The sequence below is a fragment of the Melopsittacus undulatus genome, chromosome 8 (genome assembly GCF_012275295.1).
Source record: "Melopsittacus undulatus isolate bMelUnd1 chromosome 8, bMelUnd1.mat.Z, whole genome shotgun sequence".
NCBI lineage: Eukaryota > Metazoa > Chordata > Aves > Psittaciformes > Psittaculidae > Melopsittacus > Melopsittacus undulatus.
In genome coordinates this window covers 54,068,043-54,086,272 of record NC_047534.1, presented here as the reverse complement: position 1 = coordinate 54,086,272, position 18,230 = coordinate 54,068,043, and the positions used below count along the sequence as shown (strand labels likewise).

Sequence of the window (18,230 nt, the reverse complement as noted above, 5' to 3'; positions counted from 1 at the left end):
ACTCCTCTTTTTGCCCTCTACTCCAGTATTAGCAGGTATGCTATTCCACTTCAAGAAGCCACCATCTACGACTGCCAGAATAAGGAGTGTCATTCTAATAAGGGATAGGAAAGGAGGACAACTAATTCCTTTAGGTACCCTGAGAAATTCAAGCCACCATCTGCTTTCCATCTTCGCTTTAGTGGTTTCTAGGAAATTTCGATAAAGAAAGGGGAACCCAAAGGGAAGTCTTAAAGTAACAATCTAGTACCTATTCCTCTGACCCCCAAAAGGCAGAGCGCAACAGGACTTGCTATGCGCAGCTAGAAGAGCTGCAACACAAGGCTCTTGTCTCCTCTCAGTTCCCTGAGCTGAGATTCTTGGCACAGCAGGGAAGGAAGGAGACAGAAAGGACAACAAAGAAGCAGAAATATTAGTTACATGCCACCTTGCATAGAGCATTCTCTGCTGGCAAGGCCTGTCACATTCCTTCTGGCCTCTGTGTCATCTGAGCAGCCTGAAGAAGTCAGTCAGAAAACCTGCTCAGCAAACTGACTCCATGATTCAAACAAATTACAACCAGACAACACAGTGATAGGGGTGATACATATTAAACATGGTATAAATACAGACAGAGTGTGTCACAAATGTGAGGAAAGGCTTTTCCTGCCATATCATTTCAACCACAGTAAATCAAAAGCTACAATAATAATAAGCAGAATTTGCGACTAACCAGCGGCAGAAGAGGCTCTCATTTCTCCTGTGACTTCTACATCTTTGCAGTTTGAACTTTTTCTGGCAGTTAGGAATATAGTGAAAGCCTTTGTGAACAAAAGCTCAACACACCAAAAATAAACATGGGTCCTCACAAGGAAACAAAAGAGGCAAGTGAGATCTAGCAAGTAACTGAACAGTTACTTGATGAAATCTGTCAAGTAGTCTAGAGGAAAAGGGATAAAATAGCTTTTATTCATGGCACTGAGCTGGAATTAGGAAAAGGGTTTCCTGCATCCTTTTGAACAGAATTCTACCGAAGCTACAGGCTTTAAAAACCCCAAATAGCTATGCAGAAAAATATACAATACCAGAAGTGAGATTTTTTCTCTACACAATATAATGGACCAAACATAAGCAGAAAAGCTGGAGTTTCTCCAGTCACCTGGAAAACAAGCCATGTGATGCACATCTGATTCATCTTTATTAAACACGACAGTAAGAATCCCTCTGCTATTCTACCACACTCTTACAAAAGCCCTCAAGTCAATGGACCACAGCAAAACCAATTTGCAAACTGCAAAACTGGAAAGAAAAACCCCACTGGTATGAAAATGGAAATAGGTGAAGATGCGAAATATCTCATTGTTTCCGGTTAGAGCCCTGCTCTCACTTCCAGCTGCCCAAACAGCAGAAAACTCTGCTCTTCAACTCACTGCTAGTTCACATCAGTGGAAGAAATTCAAGTCAACAGATAAAGGTAAACCTGACTATTAATTACATAAAGGTCTGGAAGTCAAGGGAGGGTGCACAGTTGCTAAAGGGACATGAAAAAGGTTCTGTCTAAAGTGAAACATATCCATTTTTGATTTACATCCCTAACATAATAAAAGCATCACTTTGCCAGTGCAGCTTTGGCCATTTTTAGCCCAAACAAAACAAAGCATTTTCAGACACACAAAAAAGGAATTTAAGAGCACATAATCTAATAAAGGCATGAAATTTCCTTCTTTAGCTTAAAAATGATGGAATACATATATATATACACTGATATTTAAACATAGTGCAGTAATTCTCCTAAAATAAATTCAGAAACAAACCAAAATAAAATCCATCAGATGTAAAGGAAACATGTGAGGCTCCTCCCTCCCTGACTGCACAGAGCTGGAAATCATTCACTTGAGCAGAGTAAAACAATGGCTTTAATTTCCACCCCCCTTAAAAATTTGCTTTAGAACCTTGACAGTGAATTCAAGGAGACAAACCCCACCATTTACACCACATAAAATACTAAATAGGCATTGCCTGTTAACACAGGGCTTAAACCTGGCACCCCACTAGACAACACTTTGTTGTGCCATCATGTTTGAGGTTCCACTCCTTTAATTCCACTTTTAAATACATGACCCAATCTAACATCCAGTGTGATTGACAGGCAACTTTCCATCAAATTCAGAGGGTATTTGGCAGTACCTCCAGAGGCTTTACTTCCACCTGAACATTTTCCATGCAAAGGTAAGTTCTGGAGTTATACTACTTGAATTCAGTGAACAAGGTCTGGCTTTTGGGCTAACAGAGGAAGCTAGAGCAAGCAGCCTGGCATGCTGTAAGAGAGTTACACTACACCCAGCGAGCTGTCTTCCTAGTATAAAGCCCTTCATGTTCCCTCAAAAACTGATTAAAAATCCAACTTGTTTTTAGATTGGTTACTAAACCAAAGAACTTCAGCATGGCCTTTGTTCTCTGTCATTTAGTAAGCCCCTTGAACTTAGAATACTACATGTTCTGTATTTGTGCTTTGAATGAAGCACAGTTTGGATGAGTACATCCACAGAAGTATCTCAAACTGGATATCCCAGACCAGAAAAATTAAAACAACATACTGAAACATTCAAAACCTCCTTCATTGGGTTCATGAATTAAGGCAGAACTGATACCAATTAATACAAATATACCATTTGATACCATTTATGAAGCATTGGTTTTCAAGTCTAAATACGTTCTCCATTAGCAGTTAGAAACAGGACTATTCACATTAGGCACACAGCTAGGAAGAAAAAGCACCTTAAAATCTTTCTTTTGAAGACAAGGAAAACAGCCAAAGTAAAATCCTTAATGAAGTGAAGTTGAATGAAATGATCTATTTTTCACCCAGTCTTAGCTCAGGCCAATAATCCCAAAGCCTGGAAGTCATACTAACCAGTTTGAATTCGAACATAACTGAATGGCAATAAGGGCTTTCATGAAAAAGAATGCAGAGTGTAACTGCAATGTTTTGGGAGTCTTCCTACATTCGTTTTGATCATCACTACTGAAAAATAAACCTGAAGCAAGGTTAGGATTTCTCTTTCTCCTAAAGAGAAGAAAAAACCCCAAACCAACACAATCAAGTAATAGTGTTGTGTGAGTTAAGGAGGAAATTCAGTTTTGCCAAAACATTTACTTTTCCCCAGAGAAGTATGGAATGAAAAGCTTAATTTGCCTTTAAGCGCTGCCTTAAAGAAAAAAAATGAATAAAAAGGGAAAACAGTAAACTCCAATTTAGCCAGTTTTCACCATGTTTACTTTGAGTAAAATTGCATCAAGAAACATGGGTCTGCAGAAAATGCTAGAATGAAATCCTTATTGATTTCACCTAAAAAAGGCATTTTCTAATCAGCCTGAACAATTAAAGATATTGAATTGGCTTTTCAAAAGGAAAAGTAAATTTGGATGTTCATATCTCACTTCAGGATGAATTATATTCTCCCTGTCATTTGTGTTTCTGAACAAACTGGATAGTATAACATTCCTGTGGTAACCCTGTGTGCAAAAATGGAGAAGTGGTGGATGTTACCTAGCATGTTGTGGTAAAGTGGACTGTCGTGTCCATGGATAGTAAATGCAGTCATGACTAGCGGGACCTCTACACCTGCAGGCAATTACAGAACAAAAGACGTCATTTGCCATTCACAAGGACATGCACATGCATTCGCCCTTGTCCACACGTGGAAGATGGAAGACACACAGGGAACGATCACTCAGCAAGTACCTATCCATCAGGCCGATGCAGTCCTCAAGACGTGGCCCGATGCACCTGCAGCAAATCCAAATTGAAAATAGGGAGAGAAAGGGAGAAATCGGTTATTTACAGGTCCCAGCAGCAGGAATCCCCTCTTTGTGACAAAATCTTAATTGCAATTCTCAAGAGAGACCCAAGTCACCACAAAATTATAGCTTGTGATAAAAACAACCTTACAATGGGAACACTAATAGCAACAGCACTCTAAGGTTGGACATATTTTGGCTCAAAGGCAGGTTTCACCTGCATACGTGGGAGTTGTGACAATAGAGCTGCTTTTTCTGGATGTTGTCGGAATCATCAAACCAGTGATTACTGCACACAAGCTACTCATTTGCAAGAAGAGACCCCCAGGAGCACAACACAAAACTTCCTTGCTTTCTGTAACTGATGCAATTGCTCATTCTGTTCTAAAGCTCCCAGTTCAGGCAACTCTAGTAATACTTTGGAAGCTTACGATACCTGCATCAGGGAAACCCAAGGATGAACATCCAACAGCAAAAATCAGAGCAAAACAATATCTGCTGATTCAGGTATTTTATTCCGCTTTCCTTAGGTGCTGCCAAAAGTCCTCCACCTCCAAAAATCAGCAAGTGCTCATCAAACAAAAATGCAGGGAATCACTATGCAGCACCACTAAAGCATAACCATAGGGAAAGATACTGCAAAACACAGCTATGCAAGGATTTTCCTTGCCCTCATGATGCACAGTACCTGAAGTGGTGCCCTATGTCCTGTGTGTTCAAATAGCAAGTCAATTACATATTTACACAGCACTGTCAGGATTCTCAGAGACTTAAAGTTAAGCTTTTAGAGGTTAAGACAACCTGACACCCTTGTGTTGGATGTCCAGATAGTGCACCTGCAGCCATAGAGTGCACTCAGCTCTCTGCATTTTAAGGAAATAAAACCACTTATTTATCTCTTTTAAGATCCCAGGCCATTTTATTAACAGGCTCTTTGGCTTGAAGTCCACTATAAGAACAGGTGATCTGATGTTTTGGTAGACTGAAACTCACTTCTGTTGAGGCAGTTAAAATTGAAGGTATGATCCCCAACTCCTTTAAAGTCCTTTGTTTTTAGTTTGGCTTTGATAGAGGAATATGCACGTCAAAAATCTGAAAGAGTTCAAATATTCTCTCATGGGATCTTCTTTCCACTTCACCATCACTTGCCACTCATCAGCTTTTGCTGCTTTTAAATTAGCTGTTGCTCTGCCATTGTAAAATAAATTCAATGAATTCCATTTCCCCTTACCTGCCCATCAGGGAGAGCAGAATGACAGAACCTTACCTCTTGTTTGTTTACTTGAATTCTTATTTTAACACAAAAACTGTGACATGCAAACACAAACTGGAAGGATTTCCTCAATAATGGTTTCCTTCAGCAAATGTGCAGACATAAAAAGGATTCATTAAATACCCAGGTGGCCAGATAATGCATAAATGGAAAGGGAAGATTTAACTGCAGTTCAAAAACTTCATAGAGAAAACTCCTGCTGGGTGTTTTTTGAGATGTGAGCTGTCCTTGGCTTCAGGACTTGAGAGTTCAGGACTGTCTGAATGCTAACCAGCCTCAAATGCATCCAGCACGTCTTCCTTTCATGGCATTCTCAGCAATTTGCAGATAACCAGTTCAGTAATGAAGGAGGCTGGAAAGAAGCTGTTCAGATCTTCCATTTCCTAGCACGTCAAGAGAAGCTGAGCTCTGACTCTTGCTATAAATAAAAAGAAGGCCCTCTTCAAATTAGAGGTCTGAGAGCCCATTACTACTAGTTCAGACAAGTGGCAGACCAACATAAAGAACCTACTGTCTTGGAGTCATTTCACATCTGTACACTTATTCTGTCTAGCTTTTGGAGAATAGGACTTGGATCCAAGGAGAGAGTGCTGCTTAGACCTCACCCACTCCAAGATGAAATACCACTGATTTTTATTTAAACCTCTCATCTTCTTCAGTGGATTTCCCAGCTCCAAAGAGAAAACTCCATCCAGGTACAACTTCCATTATTCCAAGTCATGTTGAACAGCTTCCCACTCTCTGACTGGCTGTCCTGACTACATGCAGTAAAGTACAACACTGAGCGAAGGCAATGGCTGTTAGGAAGTTATTTTGCACCATCAAGTCATCAGTTGTTTTTCCTCTGGAAGTAACTTCTTTGGCTTCAGGCTTTTTGACAAAAAACACACACAACATTGGTACTCCATATACCCCCCAGGGCTCCTTTTTCTGCTTGGACTCTGGATGATACTTTCACTTCCAAGTTTGCTCTGTAAAATGAACTTGTTAACTAATACATGCCAATTTACTAATGATATATTCAGTATCATACAACAGTCCAATACAGCTTATACAAAATCATTACACTTGGAGCTCATCCTGGCTTTACAGATAATCATCCCCTGAAAGAAAATGACAAGTTAAGATAGTATTAAAATCTGGAATAGCAAATGTTTTTTTCCTGAAACAATCCTTTTTCCCTCTGTCACAAATACTGTCTTTCAGCAGTTTTCATTAGGATTGAAAGGCAGGGTCTGAACCGTTCATGGATGTGGAGCAGTGAAGCCATTTGTAGTCAGATGAAGACTCAAAAATCTTTGTCATTAGAAACAATCACAGAATGGTTTGGATTGGAAGGGACCTTAAAACTCATCTAATTCCAGCCTCCTTCCATGGGGCAAAGACATCTTCCACTAGAGCAGCTTACTCAAAGCAACCAGACTGCACAACTACTCAAATATGATGGATAGTGGCTTAGCCACTTCATCCACCAATTCCCTCAGGACCCATGGATGCATCTCATGAGCTCCCATGGACCTGTGCACCTTCAGGTTCCTTAGATGGTCTCAAACCTGATCTTCTACAGTGGGTGGTTCTTCATTTCCCGAGGCCCCACCATTGCCTTCTGCGACTTGGGTAGGGTGGCTGGAGCTCTTGTTGGTCAAGACAGAGGCAAAAAAGTCACTGATTATCTCCGTCTTCTCCATGTCCTGGGTAGCCATGTCTCCTGTTTCCTTATGGAGATGATCCATGTTTTCCCTTATTTTCCTTTAATCCCCAAGTGCACCTATAGAAGGTTTTTTTTTGTTGCCCTTGATGTCCCTGGCCAGATTTAATTCTACCAGGGCTTTAGCTTTCCTAACCTGATCCTGGCTGCACAGACAATTTCTTTTTATTCCTCCCAGGCTACCTGTCCTTGCCCCCACCCTCTGTAGGCTTCCTTTTTGTGTTGGACTTTGTCCAGGAGTTCCTTGTTCATCCTTGCAGGCCTCCTGATGTTCCTGCCTGACTTCCTCTTTATTGGGATGCATCACTCCTGAGCTTGGAGGAGGTGATTCTTGATTATTAGCCAGCTTTCTTGGGTCCCTCTTCCCTCCAGGGCTTTATTTACCCCATGGTACTGTACTACTCAGATCCCTCACGAGGCCCAGTCTGCTCTCCTGAAGTCCAGGGCAGCAAACTTCCTGTGCACCCTCCTCAGTCCCCCTAAGGATCTCAAACTCCACCACTTCAAGCAAAACTGATTATACTATGGCATAAGCAGATTAACTCTGAAGAGAAACCCTTAGTTCTGATGATGACCAGTCATGCAACTATTGCTATGAATAGCCAACTGATAATCAGGCTGTTACTTAGCTATCAGGAAGGGCATTCTGACAGTGACAATACGAAAGCTGAACTGGGGCAGGAGATTGAGGAATATTTTATATCAGCAAAACAGTAACAGTTTCTTATTCAGAGCTTATTGTCATTAAATCTGTACTGTTTTTTTCCTATGAAATTCATAATGCCTTCCTAAAAATACACCCAACCCTTAGGGGCAAGACAGTACTTCTGCCTTCAGATCCCTTCTGGACCACACACATGTTGATAAGGTTCTCCTGATTTCTTAGGTCTTGCCTTATAAAGTTTTGATGAAGAGTAATATACTTCTTCCAAAAAGCTGTGTGAGAAAATGACTTTCTATGAGGAGGAGAGGTGTCCAGTGAGAACTCCCACTTGTGTCAAATGCTATTATATAATTAGCATTTTATTTCTGTGAAAGTGTTCCATTTTGGCTCGCTCTGCAACAAGAGGTGCCAAGTGCTGTCTGACTCTTGAATTAAATGGGATAGCCGTCCCACATGCCCCAGATCTGCTCCAAACTGGCTTCAAGTACCTGATGTTGAGCATGGGCATGTAAGGCCAAGAGCGTAGTTATTACTTCCAAGGAAGTCACTCCTTGATGGTTCTCCTAGTCAATGCAAAATCATTAACAGGGCTGGATAATTACATACCTATTAACAGAAGCAGCCATTATCATTGAATAAGGGAGGAGAATGGTCTAGGGTTTAAAGCAATCATCTGCAGGGACCATGATGAAATTATGGTAAGACTCTCCCAGGAAACAGGGATGGGACAGACATCTTCCCTGGTGACAACAGGTAGGAGTGACTAGGAACAACATATGGGAACAACCCATTCCAGCAAGCAGCCAGATTTAAAAAGAACAGCACTGCAGGAATGAGATAATACCACACCAGGAGCACTGCTCTGCAGCAGCTCAACACTTTTTGATGATTATCCAAGCTGTACTGAGAGGGCATCAGTTTTATTCCAGCAATTGATCTGACAGAGAGGAGAAAAGACATGCTAGATAAAGTAGAATTACAGTTCCTCTGTACCATTCAGTCATGAGCCAAGTATCAAGATGTGTTCCCTCCACAATCTATCTCACTGAACAATCCTGACTGAGGGGAATTTAAATACTAATTTTTAAAGGAAGGGTATGAAACTAGAGAATTCTGTATTGAAGGAGAAAAGGGGCAAGAGTTTGCCCTCTCTCTGTGGGCACATTCAGCCCCTGATAACACTGGCAAGAAGATGGACAACCCATAAGCCCCAGACATCTTGGGTAGTCATTAACATAATCATATACCAGAAAGTCTTTAGCAACACTAGAAGAAAATACCCAAGTGCACCCAGACTTGGGGGGTGGTGGGGTATTGTTTTTATGAGGGATAACCAAATACCTAAGAATAGATGCAGTAACTCTTTAATAAGAGCATGAGGATTTCCATGAGGAATAGTATTTTACTCGCAGCAAAGGGATAGCTCCTCACCCAGGAGATAACCACACCTTTTCCTATGTAACCTGGCTGTGAAACCTCTTGCCCTTTCACTAGTGGCAATTTATCAGTTCCTCTGGGGATTGACACACAATGCTAAATGAGACATTCTTTTACCAGCTGCAGAAAATAAGAAGGGATAACTGCAAGTTCAAGGCTTAAATGCTAACAAAGGAACACTGTGTCACCAAGGGTTGCCAATGAGTACCTGCTACAACTGCCTAATACTTTTCCTGTTTGTTTATGAACTAGAACTTCAGATTTTCATCACAAAAGTCTTCCTTCTTGATCCTGTTCTATCCAGGGAGATAAAAACAAGTAACACTTGTAAACTACTGATGCCTATGAAGAAGTGGAAAGGCATGGAAAACATTCTGCTCTCTTTCTGCACTACGAGAAACAGTTGTGACATGAAGATAAGTAACACTTAGACCTCCCCAGAAAAGAGGAGGGAATGAGAAGTAGTATTGCGTCCTTGTTTCCTGAAAGGCCAGCAGAGCTGCAAGGCACTTCGTAAGTAGGGTGGACAGTAAATCTATCATACACTGCTGGGCTTGTCAGACTTGATCAGAATTGGCACTTACACCATTTATTAAAGCCAGGACCAGAGCTCCTGAAGTGAGCTCATCTTTTCATATTGTTTCTTTTTACTCTCTTCTTCCACAGTAGCAGCATTTTTCTTATTGCATAACTGATTTAAAGGGTCTGAGAGGAAGACAAATCTGTAACAGATCCTGGCTGTGTCTTTGCGATCTCACTTTCATTTCCCTAATGGCTCTATTGTAATTAGATTTGCAAAACCAGCAAAAGGTCTCATTTTGAATGGCAACAGCTGTTGACATCAAGATTACATTGAATAATTTACTGGTTTAATTTTAGCTGCTAAACAATAAGAGCCTCCTGTTGAAGATTATTTCACTGTCTGAAGTTTGCTCTTCTTTCCCCCTGGCTGCCTTTCCCTTCCTTTGTTCCGTATGCTGGACAGACATCACCAACCATCTCATCAAAAAAACCCAGCATTTAACTTGCGTGGCCCATACAAAACAACAGTTGTGCATGTGACTACTATTATTTTGTGGCATAGATCCTTAATTTTGGCTCAGATACATGGGCTGTATATTTCCAAATGTAACAAGTGATTTTAGGCACTTAGCACTTGAGAAGTCGACGTTCAGAATCAGACTCCTGTACGAAGCCTGGTTTCAGACAAACCCTTTGCATCAGTCCCCATATGAGAGAAAGAGCATTAACACTTTCATCTCACAGTAGTGCTGCCAGGTTAGTTCACCAACAGCAAGGAGCAGAGATGAAAATTCTGTCAACAAGTGAATACCAAACATAAAGTCATTTTACAGGCCTACACTGAAGTGTCACTGGCAGCATTTGCTCCAAACGTCTGGCAGGTAGAAGGAAAGCTAAGAGCACTGCTGTGAAAAGCTGTTCTCTGTGGTCTTCAGAAGGGCTTGAAGCTTTTTTTTCTGTTAAACTGCTGGACGTTCATGACCAGAACCCAAAAGTCATGAGACCCCTGAAAATCAAAAGTCACACTACTGCTGCACACACTCGGTTTTCGAGTGCAACAAGTGCTTTACCCACCCAAACTGTATGTAAATAATCATGTGCTATAAGCAGTAAATAGGATGGCTCACTTGACAGAATTGGTACTTACCCTTGGGTGCAGTTTGGATGGCATGGATGGCACTCACGATCCTCATCAGCGTATTTAAAAATGAAGCTGTTGGCCCCCTGTAAGCCATCAGGACATTTTTCCACACAATTTGGACCATCCTTAAAGTGGAAACACTTTGTGCAGTGGTCAGGTCCCTGGAGATGTGGAAGAAATAAATGCAGTGCATTCAAGTTCCTCTGTCTCTTCCTCCTGCACTAGAATTTGCAAGTCCTCGACTGGCAGCACACTCAGCAACAACTGTTAATAGCACTTATTTATAGAATCATAGAATAGTTAGAGTTGGAAAGGATAACCTTAAAGACCGTCTAGTTCCAAGCCCTCTGCTATGGACAGGGATGCCTCCCACTAGACCATTTCACCCAAGACTCTGTCCAACCCGGCCTTGAAAACTGCCAGGGATGGAGCATTTACCACTTTGTTCCAGTGTTCCTGTTCCAGTGTCTCATTACCTTCACAGGGAAGAACTTCTGCCTTAAATATAAACTGAACTTCCCAGGTTTACGTTTTAACCCATTACCCTTTGTCCTATCACTACAGTCCCTGATGAAGAGTCCCTCCTCCAGCATCCTTGTAGGCCCCTTCAGATACTGGAAGGCTGCTCTGAGGTCTCCACGCAGCTTCTCTTCTCCAGGATGAACAGCCCCAACTTTCTCAGCCTGTCTTCATACAGGAGGTGCTCCAGCCCCTGATCATCCTCGTGGCCTCCTCTGGACTTGTTCCAATAGTTTCATGTCCTTTTGATGTTAAGGACACCAGAACTGCACACAATACTCCAAGTGAGGTCTCACGAGAGCAGAGTAGAGGGGCATGATCACCTCCTTGGACCTGCTGGTCACACTCCTTTTGATGCAGCCCAGGATACGGTTGCTTTCTGGGCTGCGAGTGCACACTGAAGCCAGTTCATGTTCAGTTTCTCATTAACCAACACCCTCAAGTCCATTTCCACAGGGCTGCTCTGAATCTCTTCTCTGCCCAACCTGTAGCTGTGCTTGGGATTGCCCTGACCCATCCTACACCTGGCTTTGTTGAACTTCACAAGGTTGGCATTGGCCACCCCTCAAGCATGTCCAGGTCCCTCTGGATGGCAAACAAGCACTGAACAATCCGTATGGTTCATTTAGGATGCATAAAAAAATTACCTATTGAAACAACCGCAAAGGCTAACCTAAGTTTGAAAGAAACAAAACCCCAAAAATATTGTTCAACTTAACTCAGAAACTGAGACAAAATTCCATACATTTTGTGGCGAAATAAAAGCAAGAAACAGAAACTGCAGAGCTGCAGTAGAACAGGACAGAGCTGAGTATAAGGAACAACAGCAGTGATAAAGAGGGCACTCAAATCACAGCTGCATGCTAGCTCTCATCTAAAAACAAAGTCTGTCTGTACCATTAAGGCATTAAAACAACTCAGGAAAGAAAAGGAAAACTTTTCCAACATTTTCTAAAGGGGGCTGATCCAAGCAAGTTTATTCCCAGCACCAATTTAACATGAGCAGAATTCATTCCCTGCATGCAGAGACTGCATATTTTCTGCTTTTGTTAACATTAATTTTCAATAGCTGCTTTGAAGTCTGTGAGCAGAAAACTCCTGTGCTTCAGCACTCTTTAACTAACCAGCCCATAACACACCCAGGTTGGTTCTTACCGGCCCGTAGCATGTGATCATGTTTTCTTCCATCTTTTCGCACTGGGGATCACACTCCACACAGACAGAACCATTTGCAAATTCCCGAAATTCCCTAGGAAAATATTTTGCAGGCGAGTCAGGAGAGAACAGAGGCAAGACTGAAGCTGGGATGCAAACTGAGACAAAATGGCTGCTCTTCGGCAAGTGGAAATCAACTGTGTGCAGGTGAGCAGACTGCACAGCTGAGATCACTTCTGTTAATGACATTATGTTGCTTTGCACCAGCTGAAAACCTCACTCACAGGCAGGTGAAGCAGAAGGCATCTTGTTTGCCAGTATAAAACTACAGTAGGGCTTTGCCCTCTTAAGAAATAAGGACATCATTAATAGGACAAAGTAACTCATTTCTGGATTTTTATCTATGGAATTGTCACTTCTGCTCAGGTTCAGGAAGCCACTTGTTACTTGTTGGACACCACTATCAGGCAGGAAAGGATTAGGAAGAGCACTGATCCACAGGGCTGCTCTTGTTTTACTTAGATTTCTACAAATGCTCTCTCTTTTTTAAGCCCATAAAAGGCTTGTAACTTACTCAACAACAACTCCAGATTGAGGTCTGAATCTATAAAACCTCAAAACAAATCCTTTTGCTCCACTAGAAACTATCATCTTTCTATTAACCACTTACAAGGTGTGGGAAAGCAGTGATAGTAGGTGGGATTTCTTTCTTCAAACACCAGGTATTTCGTTTTAGCTGCCAGTTACCCCTCACAAAAAACCCTCCAGCACCCTTATAACACAATACATCCCTCTTCTAGGCTAAGATAAATTAACATGTGAGCAGGCCATTTTTTCTCCCACTAACCACAGACAGAATCTATGCACCTAACTCAGACTGGACACACCAAAGTTTTGTAGGTGGATCCCATCTCATTGCATTAACCAGTTAAAATATTGGCATTAACCAGTTAAAGATGTGCTGCACACTCACAGTGGGCTACAGGTAAAGGGTGAAGGCCTTTGTTCTTAGTTTATGGATGCTCCTTTATAGCCATTAGGTTCTATTGCAACAACACAGCTAAGGAAAACCCCACTCAACTATTGCAGTGAGCACACCCTTCCCTGGCTTTTTTTGCATGCATTCTCTAGATTGAAGAGCTTAGGAAGTTTTTCATGTTATATGGCAATTCATTTTATACTCTTTCCTTAACGGTTATATAAGTTGGCATCCAGTGCAGGAAAAGAAAGAGAACAAAACCATATAGTGACCCTATCTTCAAATAACAGTTTGAGTTGGAAAGGATAATTAATATCATTTAGGTTTTTTATCTTGACTTTAGAAGAGGTGCTGGGGGCCTTGCTATGCTGTTAGACAGGGATTGAAATTCAACCTGCTCCCGTCTATAGCCTAATTATGAATTTCTGCTGCTACAGCTAATATAAGCAGTTCAGCTCTATTTTGTCTGTTCTGAGGCCGCTTTCTCATTCCTACATACTGTCTGTACCATATGTAGGAATTCCCCCACCCATCCTCTAGAAAAGATGGTGCACATGCATGAGCAGCAGAGGGAAAGGAGGGGAGACTTCATGCTGGCTTAATATTTATAGTTCTGTGTACACATACACAGTGCATTATGGAAAGAGAGTGAGTGTTTCTACTTTGGGGTCCTTATTTAGAGTGTTTCTCTAACAAATGCCTACATCTAACTCATCTGAAAAGACATAAGTATATGTGTTTTGGAACAGGACTGTCTATTCAAGTAGGGCTAAATGGTGGGGCTTTTTTGTGCAAGTCTTCACCTAAATCAAAGTGTTCACATCATCAGCAATGCAAAAGGTGCAACAAACTTGATGCTGCATGATAATTTTAGCAGAATACTAAGTAAAACCTTCTACACAAGTTCAGATTTGGAAATCTTTAAAACTTATCCCATAATATATTTCACTCAAAATCAGTAATACTGGCAATGGAGCCAGATATTGATTAATTTTAAACCAAAATAACTTACTCATTGAAGGCCTGAACAATGTAATCAGCAGCTTGAAGGCAAGGTGCAAGGGAAGTATCTTACCCGTCATACAGGTTACAGGAGTCTATGCAGGTCCTGCCTCTGATGAAGCGCTTGCAGGAGAGACACTGGTCTGGGCCTGGCCCCCAACAGCCATCACTTGAGCATAACTCATTACACACCATTCCATCAGCAGCTGCAGAGAGAGGGGATGCTGTCATTAACTTACACAGTCCTCTGAAATCCAAAGGAAACCATGGCATTCAGCATTCTGCCATACTCAGAGAAGTACATGGAATGTTCAGATTTCCCAGAAACAGAGCTGAGGAAAAGCACAAAACTGTCATGACACTACTAGAGAAACACACTGTGCAATCACAGTTTGAATTCTATCACTTCTGGTCTGTTCCCTTTCAGAAAGGATTTAGTAGAATGAGAAAAAGGTTTAAGAGAGGGCTGCAAGGATGAGCTTCAATACCGGGAATAAACAAATAAGCAGCCTTAGGTATGGGTGAGAAAAGAACATGATACAGGTTTATAAAACTGTGAATAACAGGAAGATATGTAAGCATGAAACAACTGTTCAATGCTTCTTCCAAGTCCCTCAGGGGCATTCAAAACAACAGGAACCCAACAGGGTTCAAAACTGAGAGTTTTCATCACAGAAAGTATAGATGAAGCTGTAGAACTCCCTGACACATGATAAATGTCAAAAATCTAAAGGATTTGAAAATCAACTGTCCAAATCCACTGAACCTAAAACACAAACCACTACCTCTGAACTGAAGGACATCCTAAAATAACACTTATGGATGCTGGGGAGAAAGCTGAAAGCAAGTCACCAATAACTGTGATTTTTAATCGTTTATTGCAAAAGCACCTGAAGTGCCATACAACCTTTCTTATAAACCCCCAAATAAATCATGAACAAAGGGTGAAAGGGAAAGGTTGTTTCAAACAGTGTAACTAATTCTGTATTTTACATCAATCCTCCTCTACATAAAGATCTAGATGACTGTGACAGATGGAGAAGATGACCAAAGAGCAAAAGGAAACACAGGTCAATCTCCCCAGCATCTGAGCAAAGTCTAGTTGTGCACTGTCAGCCAAACCCTGGCATGTGAAAAGGTATCTGAGCTCACTCTTGCACAATGGAATGTTTTACACAGATGGATTACATACTACACTTGAGTAGATAAAAACCAGCAAAGATCTGAAATATCAGATATGGCAAATACATAAATATTTGTTTGTTTTTGGAGACAGCTTGAGGGAAGTGTGAAGTGATAAATAACAGTAGGTTTGCTGGTAGAATTCTACCACCCCCACCAATGCTGCACCAATGATGTCCAGTTGGGAACAAACACATGCAAACTGAATACCCACTTGAACAATTAAAGAGCACACTATGCTTTATTACCTGAGAAGTACAAAGCCCTTCTAAATCACAAGAGTCAGCAGGAAGATGCTTTCTACTCTCCACTGCATGCTTGAAAACTGGTTATTCTGTGCTGTGGTGTGTATAATGTCTCACATTTGTCTGTCACAGTAGCTTACTGCCCAGGAGAGCACGCTGCTTCATACAGCACCTCATTCCTTAACCACTTTTCATCATCCAACATAAACCCCATCTTTCTCATCTATATAGCATGCCTAGTCTATATGTCCTCTTCTACTTCCAACAAGGCAATTCTTGAACCTCCTTTTGCCTGCTGACATGCAGGAAGTTCATGTCACACTGGCAGGGTGCTTTCCTTTCATACACATGAGCCATCCTACCCCTGTCACCCTGCTTTTTGACCACTGAATTTATTACAAAGCACTTAGAAAAAAACATGCAGCACTTGTATGCATGGTTCCTCTCTCCTAGCCCACAAAGTGAGTAGGCGAGAAGAATGAAGCTTCTTCCATGTTTCCTTTCTTCTTGCAACAGGACATTTTGCTTTATTGAGATTGAGTATGGCAGATCCTCACCTACTTGTCTGGTTTTCTGCCTAGAACAGTTCCAGAGTTCAGTGCCAAAAAAGAATATTTCACCTTTACACCTTTACAAGCAGCACAGAAGCCAACCAAAGATTTCACATCCTCCAGTCCTTGCAGACAACGTGATTCAAGAACCAGACATTTGCCAGCATGACTGGTAGTTGTACATGGCTCTGCTGTACAACACGTGTAATTCAGCAGGTGGAGGAGCACTACCTTATTCAATACTATACCACAAATAACCTTGGACATGAAAAGTCTGCATGCTCATGTTTTATCAAGGGAGGAATGCTTGAATACATATATATATATCTCACACTCATTTTCTTAATGACAACATCCAGGTGGTGTTCAGAAGTATCTTTTTGATTCTTCTTTTGCCTCAAAGCTCAAATCAGGTGTAGCCAAACATGGCATAATTAAATGTAGGAGTAACTTCAGGTGATCATTTAATTTCCTTTTAAGTGTATTAATTATCACAGATTCCAGCACAGCAAGAGAAACCTGTGCTATTTAGCATGCCATTTCACAGAGCTGTCTCCTTCTCTTCCCCTGAGCTCTGCTGTACATCAGGAGTCATTCTACTGCAGTCAAAGAAGCCACATTAGACAAGGTCAGTATGAGCAGAGACCAAAAATCCAGCTTTTCATTATTGTCCTAACCTTCTTTTAAACAACGTTTTAAGAAGAACTAATAGATGTCAGTACTTCCACTGTGCTGCCACTGACTGAACTTCACAGAAATCAAAGGAACCAGGCAAAAGCTTTGCATTACCAAATGCTACACATGTAGTTCATGCAGTTCCTTTCTGCATGTACTTTTAGACATTTCATGTGCATCTCAGTCTCCTGCTGGCTCTCTGCAGTACCATTCGGGAGGTGCATTGACTTGGTATTAAAGGCTGATTTGGCCTATTTCGTGTACATTACCAACAGAAGGAGCCAGGAAGAAGTTCTGGATGATACATCTGGATATTTAGGGGACCCCCAGCTATGCTTTAGGATATAGAGCACACTTGAGGGCTCCTTGAGATTCTCCCAATCTCCTTCCATCTAACCTAATTGCATAATGACCTTGACTGACCAGAAAAACCCATGAATCCTGCCTCACTCTGCCTCCCACAGGGACACCTGGGATTAACAGACACTCAGCAAATAAAAACCAGCAAAATAAACCAACCCCAAAGCTACCACAGTTCCATGGAAGCAAACATTTTCTATGACATGCTTTCTTTACTAGTAGTCAGCGACTCACTTCAAGAACATGGCACGAAATAAATAAACCCACTCTGCTTTGGAGATTGCTTTTTTGGAGATCTCAGTTTCAGTCTTAAAAGTATTAACAATTCCTCTGTTTTTGTTTTACACACTCTTGCCATTGAAAGGCAGTTTTTTATTTGCTTTCTCATCTTTTCTATAACTTGAGCCTGTGCTTTTCTTACTAGTGATTTCCTTTCTTTTCACTGTTCTTAGCTGTCAGAGAACTCTGGAATCAGAATTCATTTACACATGCAGACACATAATGTTGCTGTGAAATATCCCTTCAAATAGCAAGTGATGCTATCACAAGGTAGCTCAGAAAATACACTCAGTAACCTTATGCAAACAGAGAGCTTTTCAGTGCAGAAAATCAGGATTACCCTACCGAAATCTGGCCATCGTAGCACCTGTACTCTATGAAAAAAAGCAATTAACCCCCCCCCCCCCCCCACTATCTCCTTCTGCTTATTTCTAGGTCATAGAAATGTTTTTATAAATGAATGTTGGCAAGAAGCAAGTGGGGTTTTTTGACAACTGATAAACACCCATTATGCTTGTCTGTCTTCCTCCTCTTTAATTATAGGGGTGGCTGAAGACATGTTTCAGTTTTGAACATATTACTTGGTATTTCCATGGGCTGAGAATGTTCTGAAGCTCCAGCATATCACATGGCCATGTGTGGAATGAAAGAACAATACTTTTGACAGGAACTCATTGCCATTGGGAGTTTTAGAGCAACTGTTCATTCTTTATGAATGGGGTCACACAGGTTAGAAGCAGAAAGGTTCCATGTTTTTC

General features: G+C 41.3%; 1 protein-coding gene across 1 annotated transcript in view; it reads right to left on the bottom strand.

Moving 5' to 3' along the window:
• ERBB4 (erb-b2 receptor tyrosine kinase 4) overlaps nucleotides 1-18,230 on the bottom strand; it is a 596,557-nt gene that overhangs the window by 134,655 nt on the left and 443,672 nt on the right. The window contains exons 13-16 of the mRNA XM_034065367.1: nucleotides 14,254-14,386; nucleotides 12,200-12,293; nucleotides 10,532-10,686; nucleotides 3,530-3,604 (exon numbers count right to left, since the gene is read on the bottom strand). Coding sequence (XP_033921258.1) covers nucleotides 3,530-3,604; nucleotides 10,532-10,686; nucleotides 12,200-12,293; nucleotides 14,254-14,386 — 457 coding nt within the window. The remainder of the gene's footprint in view (nucleotides 1-3,529; nucleotides 3,605-10,531; nucleotides 10,687-12,199; nucleotides 12,294-14,253; nucleotides 14,387-18,230) is intronic.